Source organism: Mus pahari, chromosome 9 (genome assembly GCF_900095145.1).
Source record: "Mus pahari chromosome 9, PAHARI_EIJ_v1.1, whole genome shotgun sequence".
NCBI classification, from domain to species: domain Eukaryota; kingdom Metazoa; phylum Chordata; class Mammalia; order Rodentia; family Muridae; genus Mus; species Mus pahari.
The window spans coordinates 40,984,779-41,009,087 of NC_034598.1; the positions used below are offsets into that span (position 1 = coordinate 40,984,779).

The 24,309-nt window shown below is 44.8% G+C and overlaps 1 protein-coding gene across 4 annotated transcripts in view; it reads right to left on the bottom strand.

The window, feature by feature from the left end:
- Positions 1–24,309, bottom strand: part of Dip2a (disco interacting protein 2 homolog A) — an 81,408-nt gene that overhangs the window by 37,847 nt on the left and 19,252 nt on the right. For 2 of the 4 annotated variants that reach the window (XM_021204659.2, XM_029542214.1), the window contains exons 3-9: positions 19,275–19,391; positions 17,324–17,443; positions 15,746–15,973; positions 10,866–10,994; positions 6,647–6,766; positions 4,665–4,862; positions 2,099–2,190 (exon numbers count right to left, since the gene is read on the bottom strand). In XM_021204659.2, the coding sequence (XP_021060318.1) occupies positions 2,099–2,190; positions 4,665–4,862; positions 6,647–6,766; positions 10,866–10,994; positions 15,746–15,973; positions 17,324–17,443; positions 19,275–19,391 (1,004 nt within the window). The remainder of the gene's footprint in view (positions 1–2,098; positions 2,191–4,664; positions 4,863–6,646; positions 6,767–10,865; positions 10,995–15,745; positions 15,974–17,323; positions 17,444–19,274; positions 19,392–24,309) is intronic. The other 2 variants (XM_029542215.1, XM_029542216.1) reach the window with 2 other exon arrangements.

Genomic DNA, 24,309 nt, shown 5'->3' on the forward strand with positions numbered 1-24,309 from the left:
TTTAGTTGAGAAAATCTAATTTTGTTTTTTAAAATATCTAATGTTAGAATTCATTCTTGTCTCTCAAATTTCCTCATTTATACAATTTTGAATAAACGGTTGTAGCTGCAGCCTTTACTGCACATGGAACCAAACAGTCCACAGTGGTAGGCTAAGGCCCTCTGAGGCATGCAGACTGAGAGCCAGTTCTAACACCCATCCACACAGACTGTCGCTATCAACAAACAGTCCCATTGTCTGGTTTGGCGGCCAGTGCCTTGGCACACTAAGCAGTCTTGCTGGCCCAGTTCATATATTTGAAACACATATTTCCTTGCATTTGATTTTTTAAAATATTTAATGTCTATTTTATTTCCTATAATCATATGGATATTTATTTCGGTCTACCATAATCCCAACTGTCATTTAAAAACTACTCTCTGGCCAAATTCATAAAACTATTTATGAGATAAAATTTTATAAGACCCAAATATAGTAACTGGCCTTATAACTGTAAGCAATGAGCCAGAATAACACTGAGAGCCTTTGAGAAGGCAGACAGTGGTTTAGCTTAGCCCTCCACTTCTAAGACAACACTTAAACTATGTCTATTGATCTTCATTCTGTACCTCAATTTACAAGCTACATATCTAAAAGTTTATTGAAAAGAAAACCCTCTCCTTCCAAAGATGATTAAATAGTGGTTGCCTCGGCTGTAACTCTGGTACAGAAGAGGGGTCTTTAGAGAATGCAATGCAGAGATGTATTTATGCACTTTGTACAGTACATTATCACAACAGCAGACTGATGGCTCAGTCGCTAAGAGCTGGATCAAACTTTCATATAACCCTCTCTGTACAGATTCTCATGTAAGTCAACTGCCGAGAAGTCCCAAAGCCGCTGTGATGACTGGTTCTAGGTACACGTTATTCTCTATTCCCACCCTAAAGACCTCTGAGATGTTTGTCCCCCAGGTACACAGTTCTGCTGCACACTCTGGCCTGGGTCTGCACACCCCCTCAGCGTGCATACTGTCCTGGTGCAGCACGTCACTCTGCTCCTGCCACAGCCAAGTGGCTCTGCTTTCTGATCCGCATCTTTTCTGGACTCACATCCATTGGGTTTTGGGTCTTGGTGAGCCTGTCAATCCGTCCTGTTTCTCTCTGTGTATGCTTTGCTCTCCTGCTTCCATCTCTCCTGCCCCCTCCCTCTGTCATTTGTTAAAAGACTTATTTTTATTTTATGTGATGAAAGTTTTGCCTGCAGGTATATCTATGTGCACCACAAGCCTGCAGAGGAAGCCGGACCCGCTGGAACTGGAGTTAGCGACTGGAGTCACCTGTCTGGCTAGGAGCCAGACCCAAGTCCTCTGGGAGAGGGAGTGCTCCTTACCACGGAGCTATCATCTCTCAAGTCCCTCACCTTTGGTTTCCTAAGGCAAGGCATCCGTTTGTGATCCAGGCTAGCCTGAAGTACGAGGTCTTCTGCCTCTCTAGTACCGGGACTGCAGTCGTGCCCCAGGCTTGCCCACTCTCCACTTCCTGATCTTTCTAAGTGAAATCCTTTCCCCATTTATGAATCATTTTCATTTCAGGCCTCAGGGGACATCAGTGTTTAGAAACCTTGCTTCTGCGCCTGGTCTGCCTACAGCCCCTTTCCTTTCTCCTTCCCTCCCACCCTTCCCTTTCCTTTGTTTTTGAAGGTTTTCCTTCACAGGAAGCTTCTTGTGGGCGGAGTCACATGAAGGTGTAAATCACAAGAGGCCCCTGGGAATTCCTGGTTATCTTGTCCATGGGACACTTTAGGACACCTGTTCCCAGGACACTCTCACCCTCTTCTCTCACCTTCCACCCTGACTGCCTGGAGCAGTTGAGCACACCAGAGCTTCCTCCAAAGACAGAAATCCTCCACCCCAACTGCATACACAGTGACCCACATTAGCCACCTTAATTCTTACCACGAAGCTGTTTTCATATTAAGTAACTTTCTGTTGCTAACTTTAAGCCTCTTGTGTTAGCACTGTAATTCTAAGCAACTGATAGGACATCGATTTCAATAATTCATATATTAAGGTCTCTATTTTGAGTCACTCCAGTAAGGTCACAGTCAAGCTACTTACTCTGTCTCCAGGGTTAAGCAGGGGCTCATTCTTACTAGTCAGTTTGTTAAGTAGAGTATACGCCAATTTTAAACTCCGACTCCAGAGTTTGCCTAAAACAAAAGAAATGTAATAAGCAATGTTAAGTTGTGAAAAAAAACCAAAACTACTAGTTAACGTTTAACATAGTGAGCATATAGCCTCTAACAGACCTCTTCTCTATTGGTAGATTCAGTTTCCAACTGTGAACTATTTAGTGTGATTCTACCAGGAGCACCACAGTTTTCTCTCGAAAAATAACCTATATCTATTTTTATTTACACAAATAAGATTTTATTACAAAAATCAGTCAGCAAAAAGGCCATACTATATATATATTGCACATGTGCATATGTACACACATGTAGAGTATGTATAGTTTTCAAGGAACATGGCCATATATCACATGCTTTTTCTAACTAACGCTGCATTGTGGATGCCATCTTCCGATGTTAAATGCTCACTAATGACGTCACTTGAGTGGTGTGCATTCAAGAGCTGAGATACAGCTCCCACAGTTTACTTGGGGAGCCGGCAACACCAGAATGGGATGTCTGCCAGGCCATACTGGCCCTCACGGCGAGCAGATACCACATTTACACCTAGCCCAGGTGAGTTCTCAAAAGTAAAAAGCTCCGCTGAGAAAGAAAAGGACAAAAGAGAAGAGAAGGATGCAGGTGTGTCTGAGTGGGAGGCAGGAGGAAGCATGGGTAGAAGTCAGAGGACATCGCTAGCACCCACGTCAGCCTCACTGTGTCAGCTTCATTGTACGGAAGAAGAAACCAGAAGCTTTGGGCTCCTTAAACACTGTGGTCCTTGTGGTACAGTCTGGGGGCAGTGGGCTGTTCTCTCTCTGAATGAATGCTCACATGTAAACACTATGAAGCAGGTGCTGTGCTCACATGTGTTAACTGTGAGACCTGAAAGACCAGCAAGAAAAAAGACAAAACCCAGAACATGGTTTTAGCCTGCTTTAAATGATCAGTTCTGAGTGTTAGAACATCCACTTTTCCCAGCAGAATCTACCTGTCTGTTGTGAATGACGCTTTGTGACCAAGTCAGTTTTATCCCAGCCATACAAACTCTGGGACTACCAGCACAATATGCCATGTCAATGGGACAAAATGAAAAGCCAGATAATAATCTCGATAGGTGGATGAAAAATAAATTAGTCACAATTTTAAAATGACTATACAAGATCTGAGTCTTTACACTAGGCATAAAGGGAAACAACCTTCCTCAATGTGATAAAGGGAACCATTAAACCCAGCAGGAAATATCACAGTGATGTAGAGAGTAGAGGCAAGGCCTTCAATGTCAGACTGAACATGTCAGCCAGAGTAAGGTGGAGAAGGCAAAATAACTGGAAATAAGACTGTTATTTGTGCATGCTATGAATCTTTTACAAGTGAACTTAGTAAGGCTGCCAGATTTATCAACATATAAATGCCATTCAGCATAAAAACTACAGTAAGATTCATATAGCTAAGACTTAAGTGTCACAAGGAACATAAAAGACTCTCCACAGAAAGTTATACTCGCCAGGTGTGGTGGCGCACGCCTTTAATCCCAGCACTCGGGAGGCAGAGGCAGGCGGATTTCTGAGTTCGAGGCCAGCCTGGTCTACCAAGTGAGTTCCAGGACAGCCAGGGCTATACAGAAAAACCCTGTCTTGAAAAACCAAAAAGAAAAAAAGAAAAGAAAAGAAAGAAAAGAAAGTTATACTCATGGGCTAGCAAACTGGTTCAGTGGGTAAAAGCACTCGTCAACAGATCTGACAACCCAAGTTCAATTCCCAGAACCCACATGGTATAAAGAAAGCAACGGCTTCCACAAGTGGTCCTCTGACCTCTGTGTGAATGCCACAATAAGCATGTGCACACGTGTGCACACATGTTAAAAAAGAAAAGAACTATAACACATTATTGACAAGAAAACCTCATAAATGCAAAGGAGTGCATTTACCCACAGATTCAAAGCAGTGCCCATCAAAATCTCAGATACAGAGATACCCAAGCTACTTGTAAAACAGACCCTGAAATACATGGAGTGCAAACAGCTAAGATACCCTCAGAGACAAGAGAAGGAGCTCTAGAGTGTCAAAACTTGTCATATAAAGGGATAACATCAAGAGTGTTGTGGTCACGCTATGTATAGTGCACCCCTTTAATCCCAGCACTCCGAAGCAGAGGCTAGATCACTGTGAGTTCAAGGCTGGCCAGAGCTACACAGTATGACCCTGTCTCAAAAACAGAGACAAGTAAAAACGAAGTCTGCCATGTGGGTGGAATTTCCTGCTTTGCAATGTGCACCGAGCATCCTGTCTGCTGCGGCACTCAGAGCAGTGTAGGGTAGATAGGAGGCATGCTGTGGCACACAGGACAGTGTAAGGGAGACAGGAGGCGTGCTGTGACACACAGAGCAGTGTAGGGTAGATAGGAGGCATGCTGTGGCACACAGGACAGTGTAAGGTAGATAAGAGGCATGCTGTGACACACAGAGCAGTGTAAGGTAGACAGGAAGCATGCTGCTTTCTTCTGATACTTGCCATAGGTCAGGGTGCAGGTGGCTTTCCCGGCTGTGTCCAAGGCAGTCAGACAGGGGGCTTTAGGCTGTGTTGTTCCCCAGAGCTGCAGTGCAGCCAACAGAGACAGTGGTCCGGAAGTCCCCACTGACAGAGGCTCTCCCTTCAGCACGGCCATCTGATCCCCCTCAGGCTTGGGCTGATTCGGATCTGGTTGCTGAACTGTAAGGGAACGAATCATTTCAGAGTGCCATGTACACATCTGCTTGCTAACAACTGTATTTATGATTTTACTTTGTAGCCAAAATTATAAAACATTTATAATAAATAATCTGCCTAGAGTCACAGACAGATTACCCAAAGGATTAAAGCAAGATTGGTTACAGACAGTAATATTGAGACAAAAAACTTCTCCGTTCTGTTACCCACAACCTCATATAAAGGTGACCCCAGGCCATTTCTACCTTCCTCCCTTGGGGGATGCTCTCTGACATGGCGATAGGTCTCCAGAGCTCCAAATCAGGGGCAGGAAGGCTTTGGAGCCTGAGAAACTGGTCCTAGAGACCAGTTCACTTAAGACCAACTGGGCAGAGCCACCTCTGCAGTTGGGCATCTAAACCACCAGCACCGGGGGCTAGCGAGACCACCAAGTGGTTGAGAACATTATTGCTCTTAAGTCTCAAAATCTATTAACTCCAACTACTTTGCTGACCTCCCCCTACAGGTATCAACAACACAAACAGTACATATACATATATGTAGACAAAACACTTGCCCATAAAATAATTAATAGTTAAATAAACACACTGGCATCATTTGGGAGGACAACATGGAAGTCTATTTCTAGGGGTTATGCATCAGCTCTGTCACCATGTCCAACAAAACTGCTCTCTAGGCTGCAGGCACAGCTGAGTGGTAGAGTATTCAGCAACAAGTTTGAGGTCCCAGGTTCAATTTCCAAGCCTGGACAAGGGTGGGAGGAAGACTTTCTTTCCCAACAGCTCTGTTGTAAACAGGAAAGAAAACTCTGGTTGAGCATGGGGACAGCCATCTGCAGTCCCAGCTCTGAAAAGGCTGGGGGAGGAAGACTGCAACTATAAAGCCAGCCGAGGTTAGGGCGAGCCCACTGCCCCCACAAGGCTGACATCTTGCTTTAAGAAACATACATACTGTGAACTCTGAACCTGAAAGGCACTGTCAGATTAGATAGTACAACCAGGCTCTAAAAAGCAGACCTTATGTTCAGGTGTAGAGGAGATGGCCATGCTGGTGACACTGCACAGAGGCAAGGTAGTGAGGATTAGTTGTGTGGTGCCTGTTGTCTACACACACACACACACACACACACACACACGCACACATGTATACATACAAATACATACATACATGCACACACACATGCCTACACACACACACCCAGACATACATACACATACACATATGCACACACACATATATGCATGTACACATGAACACACACACATGCATGCCTGGATATATACACATGTCAGCACTGGCTTATTTCTGTGCCCTACAGGCTTTCTCTTACTCTTGCTAGTTTTCTAAAAAAAAAAAAAAAAAAAAAAGGTTGCATTCTTTCCTTTCTAAATCTATACTCATTTATAAAGGAGAGGCTAACATTTGGAAAAGAAGCCAAAGATAAGTTAAAACCAAATATTTTAAAACCATGGGATGACAAGTAGTTTGGACTTAATGTTTAAATCAAGATTTCAATAATCTAAATTAAATGAAACATCGGAAGTATTTTTATGAGGCGCTAACCACCGGACCTGATGCAGAGAGAAGAGAGACACTGAGTCGCCTTACAATGAGTGGTATGGTTCCCACCTGCCGTGCACAGGAAGCAGTCAGCATGACTCCGAAGTCACCACTGCATGTGGCTATTTTACATGTCGTGACTCACAGGAAATGCATATTTGCCTGTCTTCAAACTCCGTGGCCACAATATTCACCAAAACATGCAAGACCAAGTCAGGGTACTCTACCTTCCAGTAATTCCTCAAAATCATCCACAAAAAATTCCTTCAGAGGAGGGCGCTTTGGCCTCTTCAGCGTATTCAGTAGCTGCTGGATTTTGGAGGACACTCTGCTGTTCACAGGCACACCTGTCAAGGAGAGAGCAGGGAAGGACTGGGTCATGCCTTGGCCACTGGAGCACGCGCTGGGCGTGAGGTTTGATGAGCAGCTGTTCAGTGGAGCAGACACCACTGTAGATCCAGCCAGGTGCTGGTCCTATCAGTCATGTTAGACTGTGCGGATCCATATTTCACAAGCATCTACTCGATATCTTTCAGGAAACAGGATTTGTTCTGAGCTAACAGTTTACAATGTAATCCCGAAATCCTATGGGGAGGAGGGTAACTCCACAGCTTTTCAGAGCACATGTCAAACTCATTGCGTGGTCTTGTCAGAATGGAATCTATGGATACTCAAGATGGTTCAATGGTTAGGACACAGACTGCTCTTCCAGAGGACCTGGATTCCAATCCCAGCATATATGGCAACTTAAAATCATATATAATTCCAGGAGGATACAATACCCTCTTCTAGCCGCTGTGGGCACGGCATGTACACTGTGCACAGACGTTACATGTAACAACCAATATACATAAAACAAAAACAGAAGGAAGTAAAATCTCAAAAATTATCTTTAAATGAGAATATAAGATACTTTTCCCGCTCTTCTGCAGAAGACACACATGCCTGACAGCAGCAGACAACGGAAACAGTGGTGGGAACTTGATGCATCTGTCAGGCAGACACCCACATAGCAGCAATACCAATGATGTCTGCTATGGCAGAAATTCTTCCTTAACGTGAGATTTATGCCAACATGCGATGAATTCAATGCAATTAATTTACAGTATTTTAGTTCAGTGTAACCTAGATGTGGTGACATATGCCTTTAATCCCAGCTCTTGGGAGGCAGAGGCAGTAGATCTCTATGAATCTGAGGTCATCCTGGTCTCCATAGGGCAAGCCTTGGCTACATAGTGAGACTCTATCTTAGAAGGAAAGGAGGAAAGAAGAGAAGAGAGGAGAAAAAGAAGAGATTTTTCAGTTTAATTTTACATTTTAAAAAAAGTAAATTATTAGGGTTGAAGAGATGGCTCCATGGTTAAGAGCACTGGCTGCTCTTCCAGGACTTGGGCACTTCCCAGTGCCCACGGAGCAGCTCACAAAGGTCTGCAATTCCAGTTCTAGGAGATCTGATGCTGAATTCTGACCTTTGTGGACAGGTGCTGGAGCAGTAGCTAAAACTCTACATCCTGATCTGTAGGTAGCAGGCAGAGGAGGGGGAGGGGAGGGAATGGGGGAGAGAAGGGGAGGGAGGGGGAAGAGGGGGGGTTTCTGAAACCTCAAAGCCCACCTCTAGTGACACACCTCCTAATCCTAATCCTTCTCCAACAGTTCCACTCCTTGCTGACTAAGCATTCAAACATACTAGCTTAGCTGGTGGGGCCACTCTCACTCAAACCACTGCACTACATAACAGATGAAATGAGAAAGACCTTCCCCTACTACACCAGTTCCATCTTGCTCCTCCTCTTAAAAGATGACCGTCTGGATTGCACTGCTTTCTGGTTATCCTTCCTGTGTCCTACTATGAAGGAATACAGTGGTGACTTGGTATCTTCTTTCTTACACAGATGTGAACGGCTACAGATGTCCTTAGACTCTCACTCACTCTGACAAGTGCACGGTCCTCTGCAGTGTGAACCCATGACCTTTCCTGAGCCAACCTGAGAGGCGTAAGTTCATATAATTTCTAACACAGTTAAAGCCAGTGCTGCAATGGATGACTGTGCACATCCATTTCCTTAATTTTGCAGGAACGGGCTCAGAAAAAATAAATTCCTAAATTGGTTCATCTGCTGTGTTCCTCTCTTTCCCTGCTGTTGTGACAAAATACCCTGAGAAGACCAATTCACAGGAAAAGGATTTCTTCTGGGGTAGTTTAACAGGGTACTTCTCATCTTAGTGAGGGAGACTTGACAGCACGAGCTGGCTTCACTGTATCCACAGCTCAGAAGCAGGGAGTGAGAGGGGCACATCCTTGGTTGCTTTCTCCTTCTATGCATCCCAGGACCCCAGCTCATGAAATAGTGCTGCCACGTACAAGGTACTCCACCCCACCCCCCACCCCCCACCCCCGCGATAATATTCAGTTTAATATTGGAGTGTTATGGAATGGTGATGGATGTTTAAGGTAGCCACCCCCGCCTCAACTAACCTAATCTAGAAAATCCCTCGAAGGCACATTCAGCGATATCTTTAGAGTCCAATTTTTCTTTTTTCCCCCTTGTGTCTTTGGTGTCACATCCAAGAAGATGCCATGTAATAAAATTGTTCCCCAATGTTTCCTTTTCATGGTTTTATAGTATTAGGCCTTTGATCCATTTAATGTCTGTAAGTAGTGTTAGAAAAAGGTCTAAGTTCAGTGGTCTTTGTTTTTGGTTTTTTGTTTTGTTTTTTTTTTTTGGTTTTTCGAGACAGGGTTTCTCTGTGTAGCCCTGTCTGTCCTGGAACTCACTCTGTAGACCAGGCTGGCCTCGAACTCAGAAATCCGCCTGCCTCTGCCTCCCAAGTGCTGGGACTAAAGGCGTGTGCCACCATGCCTGGCTAGTTCAGTGTTTTATATGTGAATTTCTTGGTTTCCAAGCACCAGTTGCTAAAAACTGTCCTTTCCTATTGAATGACCTTAGCACCCTTATGAAAACTCATCAGTTAGCAGGAGGGCTCAATGAGAAAGGAGCTTGCCACCAAGCCTGGTGGCTCAAGCTTAATACTCAGCACTCACACAGTAGAAGGTTCTCCTTCCACACCTGACTCCACAAGTTGTCCTCTGACAAACACATGTGAAGCATGGTATGTGCAAACACGTATGTGTACACATTCATACATAGTAAATAGGCAGATAAAATGTGATTTCAAAAAACATTTGATCATCCACGTGAGGGCTGATTTATGAGTTTTCTGTTCTGTTCTGGGGACATGGCGAGTTGTCTTCATGCCAGGCCTACAAGCTCCGAATGCGCCTGCCCCAAGGTCAACTTTAGAAAGGGGGCAGGCATCCTCAGCTCCGCCCTTCATTTTTAAGATTATTATGACTATGGATGTTTAGGGCAAGTTTATATTATGACCATTTAAGGTTTCATGAAATTTTTTTTTCGAGACAGGGTTTCTCTGTATAGCCTTGGCTATCCTGGAACTCACTTTGTAGACTGGGCTGGCCTCGAACTCAGAAATCCGCCTGTCTCTGCCTCCTGAGTGCTGGGATTAAAGGCGTGCACCACCATACCCGGCGGTTCCATGAATTTTTACGGTAAGATTATTTCTTAAAAAAAAAAAAATCACTGAAATTTTCACAGGAATTATAGGATGAATTTATAGAGTGCTTCGAGTCATTTTAATTTAACTGGTCTTCTGCGATGGCTTTGTACCTTGCTATTTCAAGGAAGTCACTACTACTTCTGTGTTTATACTTTGGTTTTGCACATGCAAAATCGTACCAACTCTAGAGAGACTCACTTCTTCCTTCCTAATTAGGATACCTTCTGTTTATTGTTTTCTTTGCTAAATTTTTCTGGCCCTAGCCACTTGGCTTCCACTTGGTTGTTAACTAGAGGCGTGGCCACCGTAGGAATTCTTGCTCTGCCCCACCTCTCTGTGTCTTGCAATTGCCTTCCCAAGAGCTAGCCTTTAGCTTGCATCTCTCTCCTGTGAGTGCTTTGTCTTCTGTGTGTGCTCAGTCTTATGTTTAGTATTTCTTTCCTCCTACTTCAGATTTACTTTGTTCTTCTTTTTCTACTTAAGAAAACTCTTAGAACACTTAGAACTCAGCCATTTTTAATTTCTAATATAATTATTTGAAGCTCTAAATTCTCTCACAGCATTCTCTGAGTCTGCACCAACCTTGAAGGATGCGAAGGGTCTGAGGTGCAGTACCCAGCTTACTCTGAGTATAGGAACGTTCCACAGTGGCCTAATTCCCTTCTCTTGTCTCCTAGCTCTCTCCGATCACTCCTCTACATGATGCTGTCTATGGTAACACTCACTACACACTGCTTTCTGTTGATTTGCACAGAAGAATCATAGATGGCGTGCTTAGCTGGAGAACAGGAATGCACAAAAGGCCACGTTAAATATCACAGAGAGACCCATACTCTGCTGTTTCAGAAGACAGAGAGGCGCCTTTCTTACCGTCGGCGGTCTCCAGCACGTTCCTGCCGTGCCCTCGAGGAATGCCTCGCACAGAGGCCATCTGGGGACGCTCGTAGGGTGAGTGCTCCACAAGTCCAGTGGTGACATCCGGAGGGGCAGAGTGCAGATCTGGTGTTTGAGAAAACATACCCAAATAACAGTGATTAATACCCAAATAACAGTGATTAATTAATTCATCAGGCAGTGAGTTTCTATTCAGGCCTGTCAGTCTGAAGTCTCTCTGTCTGGGCCCGTGGCTCAGTCCAACTCCTCAAACGATACCAACCTAGTGCTACCAAGTACCTCAGAAGTGTACAGGAAACTTGCCTCTTAACAGGACTGCCTAACAAGATCGTAGTTGGAAAGTTTTCCTCAAGGAAACAAAAATTAATTTGAAATAAAATGCTAATAAAAGCTTTTTGTTACATTATGAGAAACAAGCAGCCGTCTAACTTCCCCTAAAGTAGGATGGATGTTATAAAGACATCATCTTTGTAGGCCTAAAAGTAAACGCACAGCACGTAGAGGATGGAGAGATGGCGGAGCAGTGACGAGCACTGGCCGCTCCTGCAGAGGACCCGGGCTCAGTTCCCAGCACCCACAACTGCTGGTAACTCCAGTTCTAGGAGGATCCAGTGCCCTCTTCTGGACTCTGTAGATACTGCACAGTCATCAGGTCTATAGGCAGGCAAAATAATCATACACATAAAATAAAGATAAATCTTTTTTTTAAAAGAAAAAAAAGTACAAAAATAGTCAACCATTAAGCATGCCTTTAATACCAGTACCTCAGGAGACAAGGGTAGGCAGATCTCTCTAAGTTCAAGGCAAACCTGGTCTACATATCAAGTTCCAGGGCAGCCAGAGTTACATGGTAAGACCCTGTGTCTGGAAAAAAATTTTAATTAAATAAAAAACCTAAAAGTGTCCCATATGCTAGTTAAAAATTTTCTACAATGAGCCAGATGTACCATAAGTGCTAGCACACCTGTAAGTCTGTTTGGGAGACAGAGACAAAAGGGTCACAAGTTCAAGGCTAGCCTGTATAGTTATAATACAACCCATCTCAAATGAACAAAATATTTTCTGTATTAAGAGACCACAGTCAACTTAATATATACTCAATTAATGTTATATTTAAGGCAGATTGCATAAGATATCACTTAAATTATTACTTTCATTTTTTCAACATTATTTTTTGGCTAATTTTTATGAAACAGGACTTTGGTCTGTTCCAAATACTAACTATAACTTGCTACTGAATTTTTATTACTGTTGGGCCTACTGATATGAAAGGAATTCAGAAAATAGCTGTAGAATGACGAAGGGAGTGAGGCCTGTAGCTCACACTGCATGCACACTTGGTACAGCGAGCCCGTGTGATGAAGGCTGGTGATCTGCAGCGTTTACGTAGGTGTGCTTCTGATCCCCCTTAAGACTCTGCTTATCTTAGGTCTCTGGTGCTTCGATCCTGACCATCTATCACTTCATTAACTTGAATAAAATTTAAAGAAAGATCTGAACATATAGGAAGAAAGAAAATACAAGGAGAAAACACACACTTGCTATTTATATAACAGAATACACATTTTTGAAAAAGAAAAATCTAAAACTTGAGTGGCGGTTTTCACAGCCCGGGAAAAGGCCTGGTGATGAGCAGCTTTCAAGTGCGGCTCTCGGGAAGACCTTCTGGTTTATAAAGAACCATCCCTGTGCTTCCAAACCGAGCAAAAAGAACAATGACTGTAAAAGAATTTATGAAACTTATGATAATAACTTAAGATGATGATAACTTACATACTACAGAGTATATTAACAGCTACATAAAACTAAACTTTGCTTTACAAAACTATCACTAAAAACACCGCTTTTGAAGGTAGATCTTTTATCTCTGTCAAAATGTTTAATGTATTCTATTTCTTCAATCCAAAACCTGAAACTAATAAAAAAAAAAATACCTTTAACTAAAAACTTTCGCTTCAGAATTTTTACTTACTATATTGTTCTTCCTATATTTTTCCTTCATTCAGCTGCAGAGCTATGTTAGAGCAAGAAGCTAAAATGGCAGCTCTGTGATGAGGACGGGGAAGGTGGGTACACACTGAGCAGCCCCTAAGCTGGCAGCTCTGTGATGAGGACGGGGAAGNTGGGTACACACTGAGCAGCCCCTAAGCTGGCAGCTCTGTGATGAGGACGGGGAAGCTGGGTACACACTGAGCAGCCCCTAGGCCAATGAATGGGAGCTTGGTAGTTCAGAAATCAGAGGAGTATAGATCTGGGGCATTCATATACTTCACTAGTTAAGCACTCCTAACAAAACTCTGAAATGTTCCAATGTGCTGCTCTAAATCTCAGACTTGAGATTAAGGAAGCTAAACCTGCATTCAAAAATCAAGAGCCAATGAGAAGGCTCAGCAGATAAAACCACTTGTCATGAACTCTGACCTCAGTTCAGTCCCTGGGACACATAGTAGAAGGAAAGGACTGCCACATGCACACTGTAGCACATTCTCACACACACACATTCATGTGACCACACACACACACACACACACACACACACACACAGTAACAAAGCTGGGTCTGCAGGTAAAGGCAATAACCACCAAGTGTGACATTGCAGAACCTACATGGTGGGAGGAGAGAACCAGCTCCCACAAGCGTCCCTCCAATCTCTACTCACGTACCCTAAACACACGCATGCGCGCGCGCGCGCGCGCGCGCGCGCGCGCGCACACACACACACACACACACGCACACGCACACAAAATAAACAAAATGCATTTAAAAGAATAAATGTAATTAAAAGAATAAACAAATAAAACTTAGAAATCAAGCTAACTGTGCTCTTCAGTTATCCAGTAGCATATCAAAACTACATCTGCAGTAAGGTACTAGAATCCAAGTTGAGATCTGTTGTTTTAACTCAGTAGAATCAATCAATGCTAGGCCAAGCAGGTCAGAAGAGAAAAGGACGCTCACAGCACACCTGCAGGAGACAAGATGGCTCACCCACCAGCACGGGCGGCAAAGCCACCATATAAACACCTACAGCCACATCCTCTTCAAAGGATGAACACACCTAACGCCAACAGACACCAGGGCAAGTTCTTGTTAAGATGTCCATAGCCTAACCATTGAAGCCCTGATGCTGTCTGACTGAATGCTGAGAGCCAGGGCAAGTTTGGCATGCTAAACAAGGAGTAACAGCCTGGCAGTGACAAGCCTTTAATGGTGTGTGTGTGCTCTTGGGTCCTGCCCTCTCTGAAAGGGCCTCAGACAACAGAGACCGGAAACCGAGCATTACTCAGACGGTAAGAGGGCGTGCTCGGTGATCCCGGGACCCACGTAGGAAGCAGGGATGTGCGAGACTTAGTTGCAGCACTGACTGCTCAGTGGGGAGGCTGGCAGCCAGCCGAACTTCAGGATTAGCGAGAGATCCTGTCTCAAGGGAAAAGGGTAGATTAAGCAGGATAGTCAATGTTCTTGTCTAGCCTTCCCAAATGCCTGTAGAGGGTGTGTGTGTGTGTGTGTGTGTGTGTGTGCACACCTGTGTATGTGTGTACCTGTGTATGGTCACACGCACGCACGCACACACCCCACTAAACAAACAAGTAAATGTAGAACAAAACCAAAATCAAAGCCTTCCCAGAAACAGGAAAGCAAAGCAATGGCTCCTTTCCTGCTCCAGGCTGTCAAGAGTCCTTGAGGAAACGGAGGCCACAGCCAACCACCACAGGAAACAAGCAAGCCACAGACCCTGGAGGCAGCTGCTAATGGCTACCTCCTCTTGTGGCCCCACTCTTCACGGGCAAGAAGCACAATGTGGCAGAGGAAGCTCGAGTCTCCCCGGGACACACACCGCATTGGAAACAGATGTTCAGCAGATTGCAGGAACTGTATTGACAGGCCCCACAGAGGATGCTAACGCAAACCACAGGCGACCAGGAGAAACCCTGCCACTCACCCCTAATCCAGCCAGCACAGCAGACAGGAGGAGAACTCAGAAGATGGTCCCAGCACTGCCTACCCGCCTACCGTGGCTCACAGAAACCCTTAGTGCCTCCCAGCCAGTCCTGATCCACGGCAAGTGCTCGCCACCCCAGGGCCAGCAGGATGAAAGGAAGAGGCAGCAGCTCTGGTTCCAGCACGCTTCCCCACTAAGCAGTGAGATCCAGGGAGGCTGTCCTCCTTCTTTTTAAGATCCTGGGACTCGGATGTCAGTGGGCTTCACACACAGCTAATCACACAACCACTTACATGCTGAGTTTCAGACAGCTCAAGGTACCTTTCTAAGATGTCTGACATCCAAGAGCTTGTTTTTAGGAAGACTATCTATAGGAAGAGAGTCAGATAGAAGCTAGCGCCTTAGCCCCGCTTAGCAGGGCCTGTGCACAGAACAGCAGGCCGCGCTTACAGTCACAAATGCAAAGCCCCAGGAAAAGCAGTGACTAGAGCCAGGTGCAGGGTGACTAGCACAACCACCTGGAGAACAGAAAAGGACCACAGAACATTAAGAGACCAGCATGATGCAGAGGCTTGGGACACACCCCACCAGTCTGGAACTGCCAGGCCACGGGATTATAAAAGTGCTTCTGTCTCTAAAAGACACATTCCAGATAAGAAAGAGGTGGATCTGGATGGAGACAAAAATTTAGCAACAGAGACATTTTGTTCAACCTAATCTGGGTGCCAAGCTATCCAAGTGTGACCCCATTGTGATCAGATGTGATTATTAAAAGCTAAAAGCCAGCTGATATCTCAGGCAGACAAGGCACCATGTGACATCTGGCTCATGACTGCAGTCACTTGACAGTGGTCCTCTGTCCAGGACCATCCTGACCCTTCCCCGTGGGCGGGGCTGGGCAGCTGTTACTGACCTATGTGGGCGTGGGCCGTGAGGCCCGCGAGCGCAGTGGAGGCACTGGGAGCAGCAGCAGGTCTCCCTCCTGGGTGGGATGAGGTGGAGGATGCAGAGGATGAGGTGGAGGAGCCCTGAATGACCCTGTCGAGCCAGGGCTCGATGCCGGAATGGCTCTGGAGCAGAGTGGAGGTGAGTCGCCCAGGTCGCCGTAAAGAGCCCTCATCTTCTGAGGCAGATGACGTGTCTGTGGTTAAAATAACGATGACAAGCATGATGTAGGGATGGGTCAAGAGAGGGAAAGGATCTCTCACTTGTCTCCAGGCCTGAAGCATAGTTCTACTCTGCAGGGTAAGTGGGCACCTCAAAAGTCACTTCAGTTTAGAAGGACACATAAGAAGTCCTACTTCTGGGAAGTGATCCCATGAGTCCCAAGGTCCCCAGAGAGGTCTTGGCCATTGAACGGCACACAGGAGGAACGGAAACAGCTTTTGTTCCCTAAAGCTAAGAAGTCCCAACTCTGATGTGCCCTGTGAGAGCCCAGCACTCACTGCCATCCACCCACACAGCCTTGCACCACATCCACAGATCAGCATACTACAGGGTTCCAGCCACAACCCACACTTCATGTCCTAGCCTGTGCATGAAAGCCACAGCCCTGTGGTTGCTATGGGAGACTGTGGCCCTGTCTAGGTCTACGTTCACAGGGAATACAGGAGAAGTCACTCTGGAAAGAATTCCTTCCTCAATATAATGGCTTCATCTCATAAAACTGTTTGGATCTAAAGTCCCATCAAGTCAGCATGCCTGCTTTTTATGATGGGTTTACAGTTATTAAAACACTCTTTCCTGTTGGCTGGTATCTATAGCTTTATCAGCAGAAACAATAATGAGACAATAATTCTAAAGACTTCCCTCCCCTATAAGCTGTCCTTTAAATGGAAGAAGCACCCTGCCAAAGCTACCAGGTCACCTTGCAAATCTTGGATGTTCCGGTCTTTACTGTTTTAATCATTCCAAATTCATCAAGTCAAAAGTGATTGTCAATTTAAAAAACAAAACAAAACAAAACAAAACAAAACAAAACTCAGTAACAGGAGGGGTAGCTATGGAAGTGTGTGGATGTGAAGCCGCCAGGAGAAGGACCTCATCTACACATTTCCATTTCTAGTGGTAACATCATCAGTGATAAGATAAGCATTTTAAATGGTCCAGTGGGGCAGTCTGGGGATGGGGTAAAGAGGCAAAGGCACAACAGACCCAGGGCAAGATTAGAGTAATTTTAAAATTCAGTTCGAGAACTCTGCACATTCCACTAAGCACCTGGTTTTGGTTTATGTCCTTATTTAAAAAGTAAAATCCAGACAAAAATCCTACTATGATACAAATATCTACCCAGATTAAAAAAAAAAAATACCAAGGGTACTAGAGATTCATAGGTAAGGACTATGCACACATGGAAACATTTTTAATTTCTAAATTTCTCAAACCTGTACGATGGGCTATAAAGGATATTCCAATTCAAAGAAAATAAGTATTATACCAGCAGGCCTATGACATAGTCCTAAGAGCTCTCACGGACACCATCTATCAATACCTGGAGGCGTGTAGGTCTCCACGGAGGAGTGCACAAGGGCAGAGCGTCTCTTTGAAGGCATGGGCATCTTCCTCTCCTTGTACTTGGCCAAAGCTGCTTGCACGGCTTCCGTGTGAACATCTGCATAGCAACAACAGGAGCAGTGGCTGTTTTTACTACAGTGGTTACAATCTGGTTTTATGTTGGTTTACTCTGAGCAGGGAAATAAAAATGGTCTGCCTGCCCACTTACCCCTATGCCTCAGACTTTCTCTAAATATTACTTTGCCTGAGGACTCGACTTTTGAACTTGATAAATACTTTTAGCTATAAGTTAAAAAAACAAACAAACAAACAAAAAAAACCAAAAAAAACCAAAAAAACAAAAAAAAAGGGCTAAGGACTCCCAGAGGTTCACAGGCTAGCCAGCCTAGCTAATTAGGTCAATCAGAAGGTTCATAAAGCAAGCAAGCAAGCAGCAAGCAAGCAAGCAGCAAGCAAAACAAAACAGGTAGGCACATTTTGAAAGCAATGGCCCTGGAATCAGTGTGAGCATCTCAGTCACCTCAGTAGATTCCCACTGAGGATGTTTCAATGTTTATGGAACATGAGCGTCAATCAATTTACATATTATCTTTAAAAAGTAAGTGCATTGTGATTAAGGAAGACATCTAACATCCACACCAGGCCTCCACATACATACAAAGGCATGCATACGTGAATGCACACAGCTCAGCTGGTAGAATGCTTGTGCATCATGTATGAAGCCCTGGCTTCCAACCCTGGTACCACATAAACCAGGCATTTTGTTTTGTGACCAGGCTGTTAGTCCCCAAGATGGAAATGAGAGGATCAGAAGTTAAAGGCTGTACTCCACTACATAGTAAGTTCCAGGCCAGCTTGAGCTACATGAGATTGGAACTTGTCTCAAAATAAAGGGGTGGGGAGGGCAGGAGGGCAAGTCAGATCAGCAAGTAAAGGTACTTATGACCTCCAAGATCCCTAGACCCTACAAAGTAGAAGAAAAACCTGCAAGCTGTCTCTGACCTCCACATGGGATTCATGGCATACATGCATACACGTACACACACACACACACACACACACACACACACACACACAGCAAAACTGTTTTTAAAAGTAAACCAGAATCAAAGTAAATTTAAATATTATTTAAATATTCATAAAAAGTATTACCAAATAGTGGGAAATTTTAATTAACAGAAAACGTCAATTATACTAGTCATATAGCTACTTCCGTGTACACGGATATCCTGAGTTCTCCCAGAGTTTCTGGTGGAGAAGTGGATAGGAACAGTAAGCATGCTGTCCTGTTAGGCAGGAGGAGAAGGGTTCTCCAGAGACTAGAGCGATGGCTCAGTCAGGAAAGGGCTGGCACTGTCAGCATAAGGAGCGAGAACTCCGATTTTAAAACTGTCTGGGAATGCTTATTATCCCAATGCTCGAGGGACAGAAACAAGAAGAGCACTGGGCTCACTGGCCAGTCAGGCAAGTTCAAAGCTAAGAAAGAAAAAGAGGAAAAGAAAAGGATGGCATCTGCACATGTGTAAATGCACACACACATGCATACAAACTTTGCATGCAAGCAATATGTGAGAAATAACTATCTCAGCTGTGCCTAGTGGTGCACACCTTTAATCCCAGCACTGGGGAGGCAGAGGCAGGCAGATCTTTGTGAGTTCGAGGTCAGCATGGTCTACAACACAAGTTCTAGGACATCCAGGGCTACAGAGAGAAGCCCTATCTTGAAAAACAAACAAATAAACAAACAAAAACCTATCTGAAGATTCTGCTTTCTTGAACAATACGATGATATCAAGTGAAAAATAACTACTTCTTTGGTGGATATTCCAGCAGAGAAAATCCACCAGAAGCCTCGGTAGTCAGAACATGAATGTCCTGCCCGTTGCTACCCACCTCCTGCTCCTGCGCTTCCAGAGCTAGGAACCCACCTGACCGGAAGCGCTCATCCCTGGAGTTGGTAGCCCGAGACTTCTGTGGTTTAGTGGTAGCTGGCGTCAGCAAGGGCCCGGGAATTCTATTCTCTGTCTGCAGACATGGGTCTACTCCTGAAACACAGTTTTATACCTTGTGTAAACGAATTGCTGTTCCCATTATAAAAGCCCCATTTGAAACAGTGTGCATTTCCCTTACATGGCCATACAGATACATGCTGCACTACTAGTAGGTCTCTTAAAGCACAAAGAGTCTCTGGCTTGGGATTACATGCCATGAACATGGGTCAGAGCAATGTCCACATCCAGACCACCTTCTCCCTGTATCACGAGACCTAGTCTAGCCTCTGGTTCATAACTGGAATGATAACTACTCCCTCGGGATATCCTTGGCAACGTGGCAATCAGTTCAAGTCTCGTGTGTCGGCCACAGCTCTCCAAGAGCTGGCTCCTGCATGCATGTAGGCTGTTCCATAAATCTAAACTGGCCTGTGCTGCTTGACACGATTATGGTCCACAGTATCATAAAACCCTAAGTGAGAAACAGCCCACCAGCCACTCCTTGGTGGCCTGAAATACAGGAAAAAGTGGAGATGTGGGGAATAGAACACCAAGAATAACACTGAACAACTCCAGGGCACAGAACGCTCAGGACCAGCAGCCTGGCCAGGCAGCTGTGGGCTCTCTTCAAATCCCGGACCGAGAGAGTTTGTCACCTACAGTCCACTCACCCTCAGCCTGTCAATGGCTCATGGTGATAGCAGCCACCCCCAGGATACACGACAGTGAGAATTAGCAGGGTACAGATACCACAGTCACTAAACAAAGCCTCTGGTCTCATTCCAATCCGAATCTGCTAACACCTTCAGTTGAGACCTAGTAAGGGTAAGCTTGATGTCCTAGCTTTATTTAAAAATGTCTTGTAAGACCAGCCAGCGGACACTGCAATCGCACTGGCTCCCCCTGTCCTAACCACACCCCCAGAACAAGCAGAGTCTATCCTGACATCCTGGGTCAGTGTCCCTCACAGGAACACAGCACGACCTAACATCTGGTCACATGAAACAACCCATCTCTCTCTAGCAGGCTCAGCTTTGCCTATGGAGTCCAGTGTGCTAATCCTGGCACCAAAAAAGCCTTGTGGGAAAACAGGAAACAGAGGCAGATGAGCCCCCTGAGCCCAGAAGCCAACGAGGGGACCCTCACAAGCCACCGACTCAGACTCAATCACTGGACTCTTGCTGCATCCACGAGTGCTACTCTCTTGAGCTGCTCTAAGCTGTAACGCAACAGGCCTGTGATGTTGTCTAGCAGGGCTGGTTATAGAGCACTTGAGAACAAGAAAGGCTGCTCCAGAAATCTGTGCTTATCTCTTCCAAATCTGAGCACATTCACACGCACGCACACGCACGCACACGCACGCACATGCACGCACACGCACGCGCACACGCACACACATGCATGCACACGCACGCACATACATGTACATACACAGATCTATGACAATCCTGAACAGTGGCCCTACTGGGCAAAAGAACTGCTTCAGAGTTTCACTGAAGAACATTTAGTGTCAGACAGTAAGGATTAGGAAGTGGTACACATACAGTAATGTATAGACACCTTCTGAAATATGAGTGCCTTTATCCTTTAGACAGATGTATTACCCAACAAAGACAACAAAAGACCATTATTGCATAGAGGGAAAGATAATTTGTTTGTTTGGAGACAGTATCTCATTGTGTGTTCCTAGCTAGTCTGGAACTTGCTATGTAGACCACACTGGTCTTGAACTCACAGAACTCACAGAGATCCATCTGCCTCTGCCCCCTAAGGAGTGGGACTAAAGGTATTATATACCACACCGGGTTTAAGTTTGTTTTAAAGTAGGTTTATGAGGTATGGCATGCGTGCATGCGTGCGTGCATGCGTGCGTGCATGCGTGCGTGCATGCGTGCGTGCATGCGTGCGTGCATGCGTGCGTGCATGCGTGCGTGCATGCGTGCGTGCGTGCGTGCGTGCATGTGTGTGTGTGTGCATGCATGCGTGTGTGCATGTATGTTTGTGGGTCTGTGGTCATGAGTTTAGGTAGTGTGTGTGTGTGTGTGTGTGTGTCTGTGTGTCTGTGTGTCTGTGGTCACGAGTTCAGTTGCCCATGGAGGTCAGAAGTTGGTTTAAGATCTCCCTAGAGCTAGAGTCAGAGGCGGTTGTGAACTCCCTGATGTGGGTTCTGGAAACTGAACTCAGATCCTCTGCGACAACAGGCCATGCTCTTATTTGCTGAGCCATCTCTCCTTCCCCAAGGAGATCTACTTCTAATGGCAGCAGGAATCAAGAGGTAACTTCCCAGGAAGGCTGCAATGGTTCACACGTGTCTAAACAATGGATGCAAGTACTGCATCCTCACACATGTCTCAGCGTGAGTTTAGAGAAAGCATGAGCATTCTTCTAACCTAAGGTGACAGTTCACTTTACTTTGCATTTCCATGTCTACTAGTAAACCTGAACATGATTTAGTGTTTATTACCCACTTACGCTTCCTGTTCTTTGAATTTCCTCCACTTAAGCAATTTATGTTTTTTCATATTTTGGGATATTGGGTATTTCTTCTAAATATAGTTTATGATTCCAAAAGAGGTCCTATATTTTTCTTGCTAAATGTATTAGTAGTTGACAATGTATTTTCATTTTAAATGAATGTTTTCTATTTCAAAAGAGAAGTACTGAACGATAAAAGCCACTAATGATCACATGTTCTCAAAAGTTACAATCGCAATGACACCAAAGCTCTGCTGACTCCAACAGCTACGTAAACCCCCCGCGCACAGTGATGTCCCTGCACACAAAGGTCTTCTCTCCTCCAGTATTCACCGTTTTGTTTCCCACTTCATGTTATCAACTGTAACCAACAGAACTGTAGTGTGAGAAGAAAACCTTATCCCTCTGCTAGGAAAGGAAATGGCTAAGATACGTAGTTGTTTTGGCAAACGGTTGTTGGTGGCTTTGGAAAAAATAGGCTTTACTGTTTCCTTCAATCCCAATTTTCCTATGGCCTTTACTGTTTGTTTGGCTGTCCTGGAAATAGGACCACACTGGCCTCGAACTCAGAGATCCTTCTGGATGCTGGTTTTGTTTTGAATGAACAAATACCAATATAGAGCCAGCATCGTCAACACTAGTGTCCAGTTGTTTATCAATATATCGATGCAGGCAGTATAAAGCACACGCAGTTTAAGAAGTGTTGCATAAGGGGAAATGTAGCCACTGCACTGTTTAAGAGATGAAGTGTGGGGCCTGGAGAGATGGCACGGTGGTTATCAGTACTTGCTGTTCTTACAGAGGACCGGAGTTTAGTTTCCAGAACTCACGTGACATCTCACAACCACCTCTAACGCCAGTCCTAGGAGATGGACACCCACTTCTGGCCTCCATAGGGATATACATGGTACACAGAAACACATACATAAGCAAATCACACACATAAGAAATAAATATGTTAGCTGGGCAGTGGTAGCGCACATCTTTAATCCCAGCACTTGAGAGGCAGAGGCAGACAGATTTCTGGGTTCAAGGCCAGCCTGGTCTACAGAGTGAGTTCCAAGACAGCTAGGGATACACAGAGAAACCCTGTCTGGAAAAAAAAAAAAAAGAAAGGAAGGAAGGAAGGAAGGAAGGAAGGAAGGAAGGAAGATGTTAAAGAAGGAATGTAGAACCAATAATTATTATATATTATTTATAAAATATTGTTATTATTAAAGCATAGGCTAACAAGATAAATCAATAAGTAAAGGTACTTACTATACCACCCTAATTATTATTATTATTACTATTACTATTACTATTACTATTATTTAAGCCTGGGCTAACAAGTTGGATCATCAAGTAAAGGTGCTTACTACTATACTACCCTAACAAGTTGAATTTGACCCTCAGCACCCATTTAAAAAGCCAGATGTAGTGGCACACATCTGTAATCCCTGCCTCCCTCTGGAGAGACAGGAGGCAAAACCAGGAAAATCTCCAGAAGCGCTCAGGCTAGCTGCCCTGGAGTGCACATCACAGCAGAAACCAGAGAGACCCTGCCTCAAGGAAACGAGGGACAGAGGCAACTCCAAGAGCTTTCCTCTTGTGCACATGTGCACACACAAACACACACACACACACAAACACACACACACACACACACACACACACTAACTCATTAAAGTTTAAAGAAAGAAAAAGAAACAACGCTCTCAGGTGGCTGAAGATGATGCATGCCCTACCCTGTTCGATTTCACTTCCACCCGGGAATGCTGTGCTCCATTCTAGAAACCCCTTTCCTTTCCTTTCTTCATTCCTTCATAAGGGTCTCTGCTGTACTTTTTATTATTGGATTACTTGATTTATTATTATCACTACTACTATTGCAGACAGAGTCTCACTGTATAGCCCTGGCTATAACTCACTATGTCGATGAGACTGTCCTGGAACTCAAATTCCCCCGCCCCTGCGTCCCCAGCGTCTCAGAGCTCATGCTGGCCACACCGCTTTTGTGGTGTCTTCAAAGCCATCATCTCAGTGAGGGTCCAGATGCTCGGGCAATCTATGTCTAGGTTCTTCTGAGCAAGGCTGGTTGGAGGTCTTGGTAGTTTAGGGTCATGATGGACATTCTTGTGGTATCAGGTGACACAGATACATCTACAATGACTCTAACAGAGATCTCAGGTTTTAATGTGCACTTCTCTGACTATCTGAGAAGTTAGGTGTCATCATCATCATCATCATCATCACTGGCTATTTTCTCCTATAAATATAGGAGAGACACCTATTTAAGTCTTCACCCTGCCAGGTAGTGGTGGTGCACACCTTTAATCCCAGCACTTGGGAGGCAGAGGCAGGTGGATTTCTGGGTTTGAGGCCAGCCTGATCTACAGAGTGAGCTCAAGGACAGTCAGGGCTATACAGAGAAACCCTGTCTCGAAAAACCAGAAAGAAAGAAAGAAAGAAAGAAAGAAAGAAAGAAAGAAAGAAAGAAAGAAAGAAAGAAAGAAAG